Source organism: Gracilinanus agilis, chromosome 1 (assembly GCF_016433145.1).
Source record: "Gracilinanus agilis isolate LMUSP501 chromosome 1, AgileGrace, whole genome shotgun sequence".
In the NCBI taxonomy this organism is placed as follows: Eukaryota; Metazoa; Chordata; class Mammalia; order Didelphimorphia; family Didelphidae; genus Gracilinanus; species Gracilinanus agilis.
The window spans coordinates 741,658,878-741,671,849 of record NC_058130.1 but is presented as its reverse complement, the minus strand read 5'-3'; the positions used below and the strand labels follow the sequence as shown (position 1 = coordinate 741,671,849).

Genomic DNA, 12,972 nt, shown 5'->3' with positions numbered 1-12,972 from the left:
AAAGAGTATGGTTCTGAAATTCAGTTCAGTTTCAAAATTTAAAAATAAATACTTAATTTAATCAGGACCTATCACTAATGAGCAGGCACTTCTTCCTTCTTCCTCAGCCTTACTCCAGGGGCTTTCTTATCCATAGAGTGCCCTGGCATTGCCTGAGGAGAGAGCAGAAAGCACAATTCCCTCCCCATTAAGAGCCTGATCTTCTTTTGGGGCCTACATTTGGAGCTGACATTAACTGTAGAAGAATATTTCATTTTCTAACTTTTCTATTGACTGATGAGCCAAATGTAACAAACATTCTGAAAATTCCTTTATTATAAGTTGTTAAAAGTTGCTGTGTAAGTGCAAAAACAAGTCAGCATATATTACTAAAAATTAGGACATTTTCAAAAGTGAGATTCAATATTAAAATAACCATGATGCACTATTCCTTAACTACAACGAATTAAGCTATTTAGATTTCAGAATACAGTCTAATTTATGTATAGCAATTAATTGCTAATTGGGAAAAGAAATGGTAAACCACTCTAGTATCTTTGCCAAGAAAATCTCATGGACACCATTGATGTTTCCACGGGGTTATGACGAATTGGTTGTACCTGGTCTTGCAGAAATAAATTTCTTCTCTTTAATTTTTTTTTTGTTATTTAGCCTTGTAAGCATTTCATTTTTAATTTAGGAATTAATGAAGAGTTTCAACAAAGACAAGCGGATATTTTGCGCCATTCTTTCTACCCACAGTCGCTCTACAGGTATAAATCTTGTAGAAGCTGACACAGTTGTGTTTTATGATAATGATTTAAATCCGGTGATGGATGCAAAGGCTCAAGAATGGTGTGATAGAATTGGGAGAAGCAAGGACATACACATATACAGGTGATTTTCATGCCAAGAATCCAGTTTTGTTCTTACATGGCTAAAAGCTCTGTAGAATGTTTCCTGACATAAACTGTGTATCTAATTAAAATAAAGGATCAACATTTTCTCTACAAGGAAGACTAAACATTTGGTTTTGTTACTCTGCCCTTTTCATTTTTCATTTGTTTGGCCTCTTCCTCAGTGACTCAAATGCTAGGAAAGCAATTACTATTATATATGTACTTAAAATTTTACAAAATAAGATGAAAAGTTAATGAAAGAAGTTGAATCTACCTTTCTTGTCATTGACTGCAAACATTAGTACTATAAACTAAACATGTTTGCATTTATGTATATATTTGTATGCATGTATATATGTATATATGTATGTATAATAGAATCATGAATTCATGTGGTATATACCTTTAGAGCTCTCTAAAACTTCTAGTCTCAGAACTGTTGAGAAAGACTATAATTATATTTCTAGAGTTTGATGAATGACTCTTAGTTACAGCTTCTTAAATATCTCTATGAAAACTAGACATTTATGTTTTTGTACAGTGTCCTTAATTTCTCACAAACACAACTTAACATTATTTAATTGTCTTGTATTTTTGGTATTTAGTGAGAGATAGTAATGTGTGAATTTGTAGGCAGGGTCCCAGCTCAGTTTTTGGCTTGTCTCTTAACCACTTTGTAATTATTTTACTTCGGGTAGGTCATTTACTTCTCTGAACCTCAGTTTTTTAAATCTGTAAAATGTGGATATTATTTGCCCAACATGCCCTACAGAATTGTAAATATCATGAAATAGTGTGAAAATGCTTTGGAAGCTTCAGGTTTTTATGTATATTTAAACTTTATCATCATTGTTATTAGAAGGAACCTCTGCTGTTATATCAGTGCCTTCTATGTGTGTATCTTTTCAAGATTATTTAATAAATATTTTCTTCTTTTTAGGCTTGTGAGTGGCAATTCCATAGAAGAGAAATTGTTGAAAAATGGAACTAAAGATTTGATAAGAGAGGTTGCTGCTCAAGGAAATGACTACTCCATGGCATTTTTAACTCAGGTATTTTTAACATGTTAAAAATCCCGAGTCAAGTTATATCACACAGTTCGTTGCATTGTTTTTAATAGATATTCAGAACCAGATAAATACCTGGTGTTAATCTTTCCTACTAAGAGCTTTGAGTTAAGGTTGGGTATAAAAATTTGTCCTTAATTATTGAAAGACATGATCATTTTAATTTTTTCAGCAAACTATCCAGGAGCTATTTGATGTTCACTCTCCTGTAGAAGACTCTGGTTTCAGAGTTAAAGCTGAAGAATTTGTTGTTCTTCCTCAGGAGCCCTCTGCCTCCGAAGCAATTGCACCTAAAATCGCAAGGCCTTTTATAGAGGTAGGAACAATTCACTTTTCCTGAAGAAGTGACTGGCAAATGGATGTCCTTTTTAGAGACCCCAACCTCTTTATCATTTCTTTCTTCCACTTCCTCACATCACTGAAGCTGCTATGCTCTGGCTTCTTTGGTACTCTCATCACTCAATTATGGTTATCATAGCTTGTCCATCCACTCCTTTCCAAACTATACCTGAATCAATTCTGAGTTTTAACTAGTTTTCTACATTAGTGTTAACTTTGTCTGACACTCTTAACTCCCTTCCCTTCTTGAAATTTGCCTCTGTCCCCAATCCTGGAGCACCCCCAACAATTCGGTTTTTAGTTCTTTTAGGGTACTAAGGTCTACTGAAGAAAGACAAAACCATATAGTTTTGTCTCACTCATATTTGGGCTCCTTAGTAATCCTTTTATTCATCTTATTGATTTCATTAGTGTTCAGTTCCCTGTCCCACTGTCAGACCTTCAGCAAATCCCAGATAGCTTTCAAGTTTTCTTCTCTGTTTTCAAGTCTCCAGTTCTATCACATTTTTCTTCATTCTTAGCAACTGATTTTATCTCCTATTTTAATTGTGAAGATTATAACTTTTCTTTGAGTGTCCCACCTTGCCTCTTCTTTACTTGAGACAACTTCTTGTTATAGAGAATTGTGTTTCTTATTATCTCTGAGGTCTTCTCTTTTTTCTATTTCTAGATCTCATGATATTGGGACTCTGAAAGAATCTTGTTTAATTATTCATTCAGATCCTGAGTTGATGTCTGAAATTTTCTTCAAGAATGTTGGTTCCTGTTTGAAGATTTTTGAGTCCTTGAGATACAAATGATTTCTTTCCTTGAACCTTTTAGATTATAAATTTGTTGAGGAAAATAAATGCAACTTAAGTTATCTTTATTCCTTGTCACAGTGTTCTGCACATGTTAGGGACTAAGTAAATATTTAATAGAAAATCTAATTCTGACCCTTTCTTTGCCCATCACCTTCTTTCCATCATCTCATGTTCTTTCATATGTATAAGGTTTTCCCCGTTTTGGAAAAACAAAAACAAATGAAATCCCCTTTGACACTACTGACTTTTCTGGCAATTCATATTTTTCTTTCCTTTTCTTGGGAAAATTCTCTAACATGGTCAATATGAGCTGTTTCTGTATGGCAATTCTTAACTCCCTGAAATTTAATTTGTGATCCTAACTTAGAAGAACGAGACTCTTGAAAGTAATTTCTGTTCCCCTTCATAAATCCAAGGGCCTTTTCTTACTCTGTTATCCTTGACTTTTCTAAGTTACTTAATCTGACCTGTCTTGGCTTCTTTTCTTCATTCTTTGATCATTACTATTTTCCTGATATCGATTATTGACATCCCTCAGGATTTAGTCCATAGCCCTCTGATCATAGAATCACAGAATTTAAGAGTTGGAATGGATCTTGTTGGCCATAACATACAGCCCATAGATGAAAGGAATTTCTTTTGTCCTTGATGTCACTCTCCAGCTTCCGCTTCCAGGAAGTGGTGGGACCCATTCTCCTGAAGGCAGTCCATTCCACTTTGGTACATTTGTACTTTTTGGGTAATTTTTATTGATATTAAATGTCACTTTGCTTCTTTGAAATTTCTGTATATTATTCCTGGTCTGCCCTTTGGGGCCAAATAGAAGAAGCCTAATCCTTTCTCTATGTGATAACCATTGACATACTTAAAGACAGCTAATAGATCCCCTCCTGAATCTTCTTTTCCCCAGGTTAAACATACCTAGATTCTTCAGCTGATCTTCCTATGTGATGTTCTCAAGGCCATTCACTCTCGCAATTATTCTCTGTTCATGCTTCAGCTTTGCAAGTCTTGCTTATTTCAGATGAAGTCTGCTTAATAGATGCAGAAAAAAGCCTTTGACAAAAACACAACATTCATGCCTACTGAAAACACTAGAAAGTATAGGGATATATATAAGGGGCCTTTCCTAAACATAATAAACAGTATATATTTAAAACCGTCAGCAAGCATCATCTGCAATGGGGATAAATTAGAAGCCTTTCCAATAAGATCAGGTGTGAAACAAGGATGCCTATTGTCACCTCTATTATTTAACATTGTACTAGAAACTAGAAACACTAGCAGTAGCAATCAGAAAAGAAAAATAAATTGAAGGTATTAAAATAGGCGATGAGGAGACTAAACTATCACTCTTTGCGGATGATATGATGTTCTACTTAAAAAATCCTAGAGAATCAACTAAAAAGATGGTGGAAATAATCAACAACTTTAGCAAAGTTGCAAGATACAAAATAAATGCACATAAATCATCAGCATTTCTATATATTTCCAACACATCTCAGCAGCAAGAGTTAGAAAGAGAAATTCCATTTAAAATCACTCTAGACAGTATAAAACATTTAGGAATCTATTTGCTAAGACAAACAGGAATTATATGAACATAACTACAAAACACTTTTCACACAATTAAAACTAGATCTAAACGATCAGATGAAGTCTGGCATGACAAGCTCAGAAGACCAGGGAGACTTTGAAACTGTGCCTCCCTTCCTGCAGCCCAAGATCCCACTAGCTTTTTGTATGCCCCACCACACTACTAACTGACCTTTTATGGGTAGTTTTACATAAAAAACTCCTACACATCTAGAATGTTAGAACTCTCAAACAGAACCTTCAAGATTAATGGAACCAGACATTTGGAAAGACTTGACCCCAAATCACATAGCTGGTTGGAGAACCTAAATGAGAAACTGGGTCTTCTTATTCCTCGTCCACTTCTTTTCCCATTCTACCTCACTAATTAAAGTTCTCTACTAAGAACTCTTATTCTGTAGCTCTTGCTCTGATTCCTTGCTCAAGCTTATGTCCTCTCTTTCTGTCTGCAGCCTGTTTCCACTCAGCTGCTTGGGTGTTGCCTCAAAATCACTCTGTCCACCTTCCCATCAAAACAGCTACTCTTTGAGCTTTCTTGTCCCCATACACAGCATGGGCATGCCACTTTTTCTTGATACTTCTCTCAACTCTTACAGCTATTGTCCATACTGTTTAGCAGTTAAACATGAACTATTGTCATAGCTTTTGCATTGTTCCTGGTCTGTGTTTCTTTTCTAGTTTTTTTAACTTTTCCATTTTTTCTTTGTCTTCCCAACTAGTCTTGTAAGGTCCTTGAAATGAAGGATCAGTTATGTCATTTACTTCTCTGTACGCCACACAATCCTTTGCTCAAATAAACCTTTTTTCTTTCCTTTGAAGCATTCATTTCTTTACTTTCCACTTCATTCCTAGGGCTCTCCCCTAGTCTAGGGACTCATCACCTCATGCTTAGATAGCTGTGATATTTTCTTCTGCTTTCTCTGTTTTTTTGTCCCAAATTCATTCAAGTTCTCCTTCTAACCACTGCCCTTAATAGTGTTTCCAAAGTGTAAATTCATCTTGTGGCTCTTTGGAGACTTATAATCTTATCTGTTTTATTAGGAGAGGTCCCATTGCCTTTTAAATTCACATTCTGACACAGCTACTGATCTGCACCTGTGCAGCTCCTGTAACTTCTCATGTTTCTAAAGTTACGTATGCTTAAGTATCCTGAGATCTTGTTTAAACTTTTCTCATACCAGCACAAACCCTTCAGTCCATCCAGAGAAGCTGTTGGGTATGTGGGAGACAAAGGATTTAGAATAAGAGGGCTAAGGTTCAGTCTTGGCTGGTTGCTTATTGTCCATTATTTCCTGTGGTCAGCCATTTCTCTTCTCTGGGCCTTATAGCTTGTTTCTTTATAAAATGAATAGGTTATATTCAATAACATCTGAAGTACCTTCTAGCATGAAGTCTATAATCCTGTGATAGCTTTTCCTGCTGTCCTCAGAAGATTCTATATTCTTTGCCAACTCAGAGTCTTTCCTTCTATTCCCTATATCCTACCTGTGGTTGTTTTGAGCCATTTTAATTTGTCAAGGATGCTATTGAATGTACTTTTGTAATGGATGGGAGGCTGAACTAGATGACTTCTAAGTCCTGGCTAACTTTTTACTTGCCTGGATCTTTTTTTTTTTTCCTTACCTCAGCTATCTTAATTTGTTACTGACTCTTTTATTTAATTATCTTTTCTCCCTAAGTAGGCTGTAAGAAATGGAATTGTAAACTTTTGTATAACACTACATAGATAAATTTCTATTTGTTGAAAGTGTCAGTGATCTTGAAGGGGAGAATGTGATTTTTATAATGTCAAATGAATAAAACATTTTAGAAACTTTCTTTTTATGATTTCTTTTAAAAATACTTAAAATTTTAATTGAAATCATATTTTCTCAAGGCCCTTAAGAGTATCGAATATTTGGAGGATGACACCCCAAAATATGAAGAAACAAGTGTGTCTGAAACAAATGCTGATATTCTGTCCTCAGAATTGGATGATTCAAGAGTTATTGAAGAACCTTCTCAGTTAGAAGAATTAGCTGACTTTATGGAACAGGTATGGTGACTTGAAAGAATTCTTTTTTAAACCTTTTCATTTTTAAGATTCATGCTCAATATGGGTGGCAATAGTATTTAATCATCATATGGAATGTTTCAGATTTAATTGGGACATAGTGATTCATTATTAAAAATGTTAGGGTAACAGTGGAATTGCTCATTGGCTTTGGGAGCGGGGAGGAAGGAGGGGAGGGAAAGAACATGAATCAAGTAACCATGGGGAAACACCACAAACTAATTAATTAATTAAATAAAATTTTGGGAGGTGTTGGGGTAAGAAAGAGACTTGGATTTCATTAGCTTCCTACTAATGATCTTTGAAAAATGTATATTTTGAAACAGCTCACACCAATTGAGAAGTATGCTTTGAATTATCTTGAATTATTCCATGCTTCCATTGATCAGGAAAAACCAAGAGACACTGAGGTAAGAGAACATTTTTATATATCTGGATTTAAAATAGATATGAGACCTTATATATGGTTTAAAAACAACCACACCACAAGATGTATTTCAGAAAGAGTAGCTTTTAAGAACTTGATAAGAACTTGATTTACAGCGAAGTTTCCCTCATAAGTCTCTGACATGAGGAAACTTGGACTCAACAAAGTTGTTAATTGCCTTGCATCATGCAGATAATGAATATAATTGCTGATAGACTTGGAAAAACTTGTGTATGCAGAGGCGGGGTAGACTTGTGTGTAACTTTCTTTTTTTTAATAGCCCGCACCTTCTTAGAATCGCTACTAAGTATCGGTTCCAAAGCAGAGTTGCGATGCGGGCTAGGCAATGGGGGCTTAAGCAACTTGTCCACAGTTACACAGCTCGGAATCCAAGGCTTCTTTAAAACTGGGACCTCTCACCTCTAGGCCTTGCACTCAATCCACTGAGCTGCCTAGCAACCTCTGTAACTTTTGTGTCAGAGAGATTATGTTCAAGAATAATGGAATGCAACCTAGGTTGCAAGGAATAAATAGTAGTAGTAGTGTTTGAGGATGGTAAAAGAAGGTGGTATGTTTTTTTTTTTGTTTTTTTTTTTAATTTTTTTTTTTAATTTTATTTTAAACCCTTAACTTATGTGTATTGATTTATAGGTGGAAGAGTGGTAAGGGTAGGCAATGGGGGGTCAAGTGACTTGCCCAGGGTCACACAGCTGGGAAGTGTCTGAGGTCAGATTTGAACCTAGGACCTCCTGTCTCTAGGCCTGGCTCTCAATCCACTGAGCTACCCAGCTGCCCCCAGGTGGTATGTTTTTAGTAAACGTTTTGAAAAGAAGATAAAAAGGAAAAAATTTTGAATGAAAGTGGTAGAACATAGTAGAATTTGGACTTAAGATTTTTAGTTGCTAGCCAGGATTTTTAGAAATGTCTTTTTTGATGAATCCTGTTTCTAGGAGGTAGCAATAGCTTCAAAGGAGTGGGAATCCAATAATATGAAACGACTTAAAGAGAGGGACGCCACAGCACTTTTAGAAGAGGAGGAGGAAGAATTATTGACATACACCAGAGAAGATGCCTACAATATGGTAATGTCAGGATACTCCTCAAACCCCAAGAAAGAAACTGGGCATTGTTGTAGGAGGTTTTTGTAATTGCACACATAGCTGTATATATTTTTTAATATTAAATACTATAATTGAATCAAATATAAGTTATAATCAAGAAGTATCTCTTCCATAAAAATGTATGATTGTCCCATTTCTGATTTAAAACATAAGTAATCTGTGAGGTGAGGCTTTTTGTAAATGTTAATGATTTTTGGGGGGAGGAGGGAGAATGTATCTTCCCCAATACACTGATTGTACTTATTTTGGATGCAACAATTAAAATCCTTTATCTTATTCTTAAGCAGAATGCTGCATGTTCAGTGATCTTTTTAAGTCTTTAACATTTCTCATATGCCCTACAGGAATATGTTTATGAAGATACCGGTGGGCAGACAGAAATTATGCCAGTGAGTCAGTTCATTTAGTTTTGTTTCACTATCAGGCAAACTTCATGTATATAACAAATATAATAGAGAATTTTTTTTTTTGGGGGGGTATAGCTTTGGACTCCTCCCACTCCTCCTCAGGATGACAATGACATCTATATTGACTCAGTCATGTGTCTGATGTATGAGAACACTCCCATCCCTGAATCTAAACTGCCACCTGTGTATGTGCGGAAGGAGCGTAAGCGACACAAGACAGATCCCTCTGGTAAATGGGGTGGACTTAATTGATGTTACCTATTTGCTGGTGTGGGCATTTTGTATATCTAATCTTATCAGAGTGTATAATATCACTTGCCACCTAGAGAGCCTAGTTATTTGGCTCATAAAGCTTTTTTTTTTAAGTTAATAGTTGCATTTGGCTGTTTTTGCTTGTTTCATCTCTTTAGTTTTAGCTATATTTGAGTTAAAAATGAAAACGAAACTTCCAAAAACACTTCCAAATGTGAGCTCATATGGATTGTTAAACTTTTTTGTTCTTATGGGATGGAGAAAAGGACAAGGGCCAACTAATTTATCATTAACAGTTCACATTTTATGGGACCTGATTTGCACGGCACTTTGTAGACATTGTCTCTTTGTGTAGCAGTATACAAATATCATTTCCTTTGCTCATTGAGATCACTTTCACTAGTGTCCTGTTATTGTCTTGCTAAAGAAGACATCTTTTCCTTAGCTGTTGGTCGGAAGAAGAAGCAGCGCCATGGAGAGGCTGTCATTCCACCTCGATCTCTCTTTGACCGGGCGACTCCAGGGATGTTGAAGATGAGGCGAGAGGGCAAAGAGCAGAAGAAGAATATTCTGTTGAAGCAACAGACTCAGTTTGCTAAACCTTTGCCAACTTTTGTCAAGCCAACAGCGGAGTCTGGGCAGGACAACCCAGAGTGGCTCATTAGTGAAGATTGGGCACTGCTGCAGGTTAGAGAGACATCTCCCCTGATTCTCTTAATCTGCCTCTCCCCATTCTTGTACTTCTCCATGTTTCTATGTTCCTCTGTAGCAAGTCTTCTGTAGGCATAGAAAAATAAATCAGTTGATACTTTTGTTGACATATTTTAATTTGAAACTTCTTTTTTCTTTAGGCTGTAAAACAGCTTCTTGAGCTTCCTTTAAATCTCACCGTTGTGTCACCCGCACACACCCCTAATTGGGATCTTGTTAGCGATGTTGTTAATTCCTGTAGCCGAGTTTACCGCTCTTCCAAACAGTGTCGAAATCGCTATGAGAATGTCATCATTCCAAGAGAAGAGGGAAAGGTGAGTTTAAGCTCAGTTATGCTTTGTTGGGAAACTAGACATAAAAGAAGAATTATTAAAAATTTTTATTGTTAGATCAAGAGATATTATCAAGTCACCATAAAATTTGTCATTTGAAGTAAACCTTTTCACCAAGCAGCAAAATTCTATTCTGAAATTATCATCGGTAAAGTTAACCATGAATAGGCTTCATTCCTTCAGTCACCTTATTATTTTATCACTCCATTATTTTCTGTTTAACAGAGTGGTGGGTTAAGAGCAGAAAAATTGTTCTTTTATACTAAGCATTAGTTTGGTTACAAAAGAGATTATCAAGTTAGTTGTATCCAAATTGTTTTGTCACTGAACCTTCCCTTAGTCTCTTGACATGTTAATGTGGTTTCAGGGAGACCCGAGTTGCATATCGATTGTTTCAAGTTGAAATAAGAATGTTGAAAATATCTACCTTTACAGTATGGCCAACCATTTAGTAACTTTTGCTTTAAAAAAAAAAAAAAAAAAAAAAAAAAAAAAAAAAAAAGATGTAACATGAAAGAGTGTATGTCCTAGTTGAGAAAGGAAGAGGAAGTACTTTTTTCCCCTCTAGAAAAAAAGAGCATCCGAGTCTCTGCTTTGGTATTCTTCCTCTAGGGCCCTGTTGGTTGTCTCTTTCTGTTTTTTCATCTGGCTTTCCTCATGCAACTATTTCTTTCATGCTGCATGACTGCTTGACTCTCTATGGGAGAATCTCAAAACTGTATGATACTGGAAAGCATCTATATGGGTTTTAGTCCATGTCAGTGAAATATATTTTGGTGAGTGCAGTGGTCTCTCTCTGTACCATGCCCTATTTGTGGTATGATGTATTTTTTTGAATGAAAGGATTTATCTGAACAGGAATTACAAATAGGCAATAAGAGCTACTTTAACCAGATCCTTGGATTCTTGTCAGAGCATGAACATATGATTATGTCTTTCTATCAGTAATAGCATCAGGCATTTTTAGGGAGTCCTACAGAATTTTTGTTGATAAATTAATATTTCAAGAGATGAAGTTAGAATTTTACCTTTATTTGATAAAATTACTTAATTTCTAAACTCTTGAATTATCTTAATTTTCATTTTTTGAAAAATATTGACCCTCAAATGAAGCATTTGTTGCTTCAGACAAAACAGGCTTTCTTCATAATAGCAATATGAGGTACCTTCACAAATGAGTCTTCCTGAAGTGCTTTATGTCTTGTGTATTTTGGAAGCATTAATGGTAATTAGCCATAACCTTAATATGGAAAAAATGAAGCTAAAATGTTTTCTTCTCTTATAGCTGATTTATGAAGCTAATCCAAAGAAAAAGGCAAAAAATATTTATAAGGTATGAAGGTGATATTCTGAATAAATTGGAAAACCTTGTTTTAGAGCTGATGCAAAGAAGCACACATAAAAGACAGACTCAGATCTTTTACTAGTTCACAAAAAGTTTGACATTTCAGATTTTGTTATATAGTGCCTTTCATTTCTAGAGCTAAAGGATTTGCTTCTGGGCATTAGAGAACAAATGGTAGCCCACTTAACACCAGTAGGAGGAGACTAACTGCAGCTCCCAACATGGTTATCCCATCAGAGTTCAGAATGGTCATGGTGATCAGCTTTGGGCATTGATGGGAGATTAGGTCCTAGGTCCCTGGTGTGGTAGAATAGAGCCTGTTGGCACCAAGCAAAGTGGAATTCTCACTCATTCAAAGCCAGAAAGGTACATGGCAACAGGAATACCTTTACCATTCAGTGTTCCTTAACTTTGACTTTGTCATTATTTAATTACCCAATGTTGTATAATACTCTGTCTTTTTTTTCCCTTCTGCTTTCCTTTTCTCTCTGTCTTTCTCTGCTGAATTTTGTGTTTTGGAAATGCTACACATGAGACTACAAAATGATAATAGTTATCTTGTGATATTTTAATTCTGCATATGTATTTTCTGGTTCTAATTTTCCTTGGACATTACCCTATTTAATTAAAGGTGTTCACATAGGAATAAACTAGCTGCTTTATAACTAGAGTTACATATGTAAACACACACACACATTCTTATCCCCATCCTAAGAATCCTGGATTCTCTCCATTTACCCAGGGTTCCATTGTCATTGTGTTGATAATGGGAATTTGTAGAGGCAGTACCATGAAATGGAGAGGGTCTGGAACTGGAAATCAGGAGACCTGGTTTGGAGCCTTGACTCTGTCACTAATTTCCTTTGTGCTTTTAAACAAGTCACTTTCCTCCTCTGGGTCCCTTTTCCTCATCTATAAAATGAGGGGGTTGGAATAAAATGAATATCATGACTTTTCCAGCTCTAATATTTTGCACTTTTAAGATTTCTTGAGAGTAAGCAATTGCTATTTAAAGAGAACTTTATTTTTCCAGATTTGGGTCAAGGGAGAATTGATCTAACATAGTAACTTGAAACTTTTTCTAAGGTTTGTGCTTTCATTCATCATTGAAAGTTTGTCATTACAACATTCTTCTTAATGATTGAAGGAAAATTATTTCTACTGCTGAGTTCCATGGCACATAAATTTGGACACTTCCTCAAGTCTGTACTAACATAAATATTTTATAAGAGTAAGGGAATTTGTGAGTATCTAATCTTAGAAAGTTTAACTTCTATGTCCATTAGTTTCCAAATAAGCAAACCCTGTTCTTGATGGATGGGTTAATTTTAGATTCTTATTGATGTTTTAGTTTTGATTGGCTCTCATCTCTTTTGTTTCAGAGCAAAAACAACCGTCCTCTTCGAACAAGTCAGATCTATGCTCAAGATGAGAATGCTACCCACACCCAGTTGTACACAAATCACTTTGATTTAATGAAAATGACTGCTGGGAAGAGAAGTCCCCCAATCAAGCCTTTGTATGTTTCTTGAATGCTCATTTTCTGTTAATTTTGCTTGAGGTGTGAGTATGGTGCTTCAGTGGTAATTCTTTTCCTAGGTATAGAGTTTAAATATCTCCCTTTCCATCTGGTAGTCTGCC

At 35.6% G+C, this 12,972-nt stretch overlaps 1 protein-coding gene and 1 non-coding gene across 2 annotated transcripts in view; both read left to right on the top strand.

Annotated features, from left to right (window-relative positions):
- Positions 1-12,972, top strand: part of EP400 (E1A binding protein p400) — a 129,382-nt gene that overhangs the window by 96,518 nt on the left and 19,892 nt on the right. Inside the window, exons 31-41 of the mRNA XM_044685391.1 lie at positions 680-876; positions 1,819-1,930; positions 2,118-2,261; positions 6,560-6,718; positions 7,063-7,146; positions 8,114-8,245; positions 8,629-8,673; positions 8,767-8,920; positions 9,389-9,630; positions 9,795-9,968; positions 12,714-12,850. Coding sequence (XP_044541326.1) covers positions 680-876; positions 1,819-1,930; positions 2,118-2,261; positions 6,560-6,718; positions 7,063-7,146; positions 8,114-8,245; positions 8,629-8,673; positions 8,767-8,920; positions 9,389-9,630; positions 9,795-9,968; positions 12,714-12,850 — 1,580 coding nt within the window. The remainder of the gene's footprint in view (positions 1-679; positions 877-1,818; positions 1,931-2,117; positions 2,262-6,559; positions 6,719-7,062; positions 7,147-8,113; positions 8,246-8,628; positions 8,674-8,766; positions 8,921-9,388; positions 9,631-9,794; positions 9,969-12,713; positions 12,851-12,972) is intronic.
- Positions 99-233, top strand: LOC123232805. Its single transcript, XR_006505308.1, has one exon. It is a non-coding gene; the product is annotated as a small nucleolar RNA SNORA49 (small nucleolar RNA).